The sequence below is a fragment of the Anarrhichthys ocellatus genome, unplaced genomic scaffold, assembly GCF_004355925.1.
Source record: "Anarrhichthys ocellatus isolate YVR2014 unplaced genomic scaffold, GSC_Weel_1.0 scaffold135, whole genome shotgun sequence".
Lineage (NCBI taxonomy): Eukaryota > Metazoa > Chordata > Actinopteri > Perciformes > Anarhichadidae > Anarrhichthys > Anarrhichthys ocellatus.
Genome location: NW_022280165.1, coordinates 204302 through 205491, shown reverse-complemented (window position 1 = coordinate 205491; position 1190 = coordinate 204302). Strand labels below are relative to the sequence as shown.

Here is a 1190-nt window from a genome sequence, read left to right as displayed (position 1 = left end):
ACATAGAGACACGTAAAGCTGATCATCAACATGTGTGTTAGTACTTGTAGTTTTTCTACAATGTGAACCTCAAGTTACACATTGATGATGTTTGACGTATGACATTGCTTTTAAATCATGAAGGTATGTTTAATAAGGAAAGCATGATATTAAATATTAATATCATAAATCACACACATTCTTGGTTCTTCAATGTTATCAGCAAAGGTCTTAGATCAGAAAGGCAGTTTGATTTTGTGAAACACACCTCAGATATTTTGTGACTCTGGTCCAGAACCGGGTCATTTAGAATCTGTAAGTTATTATTATCTTGTGTTATCTCTTTAGAGCACCAGATGTAATATTACAACATCAGGACACTTTATAAATGGTGTTGCGTCATAACTGTCGTCCAGCGTGGGAAACTCCACCCATCTGGCACTCTTTGAAGAAGAAAACAAACGCTGTGAATTATTTGCAGATTCTACCGGACTCAGGTCGGTTCTTGTCACGTGGACTCTCACATGAGACTTTCTGTTTTTGGTTGAAGAACCCAGAATGGAGAGTAACTGAGCTCCTCCATAAAGCGTGCCGTACTGTAGTGAGCAATGGAACAGGACTAATCTGTGGAAAGATGAATCTCCAGTGACTGACGCAGCACAGATTAACGACATAGTTCACTTCAAAAATGGCCCCAAATAGTCTACAGAATAAAAAAAACAATTGACTTCATGTTGAGAGCAAAGAGAAGCATTTACTGCACTTACAATCAATTAGAATTTGTCTTTACAATCTGTGCCACGTCAGTGGAAATGTGAAAGACAATAAACAGAAATGAGAAGAAACCTCCACACGAGGAAACCACGAGCTTCAGCAGGACACAATAAACATCTACAACCCATCCACATGCTGCTCATCACGACAGTATGGTACAAGAGAGAGGGCGACTAGCTAGAGACGGGAGATAGATGGTTATTATTGTCTACCACCAACAGGAAACCCACTGTCACAGCTAGAGTGCAGACGGAGGGTTCTCCCGGGACAGAGTACCTTCCACCGGCTGAAACATTGATCTTTGGACTGGAGACCGTCTCAGCTGCTCGCTTTCTCAGACGTCTGCAACAGTGAGACAGCCAGAGTCCATCACATACAGGAGAGAGACCACACACACACACACACACACACACACACACACACACACACACACACAC

At 41.9% G+C, this 1190-nt stretch overlaps 1 protein-coding gene across 4 annotated transcripts in view; it reads right to left on the bottom strand.

Annotated features, from left to right (window-relative positions):
- The window catches only part of loxl3b (lysyl oxidase-like 3b), a 25060-nt gene that overhangs the window by 15846 nt on the left and 8024 nt on the right, over positions 1–1190 (bottom strand). For 2 of the 4 annotated variants that reach the window (XM_031877386.1, XM_031877387.1), the window contains exon 5: positions 1030–1095. The exons of the other annotated variants lie outside the window; for them this stretch is intronic. In XM_031877386.1, the coding sequence (XP_031733246.1) occupies positions 1030–1095 (66 nt within the window). The remainder of the gene's footprint in view (positions 1–1029; positions 1096–1190) is intronic. 4 annotated transcript variants of the gene reach the window in all.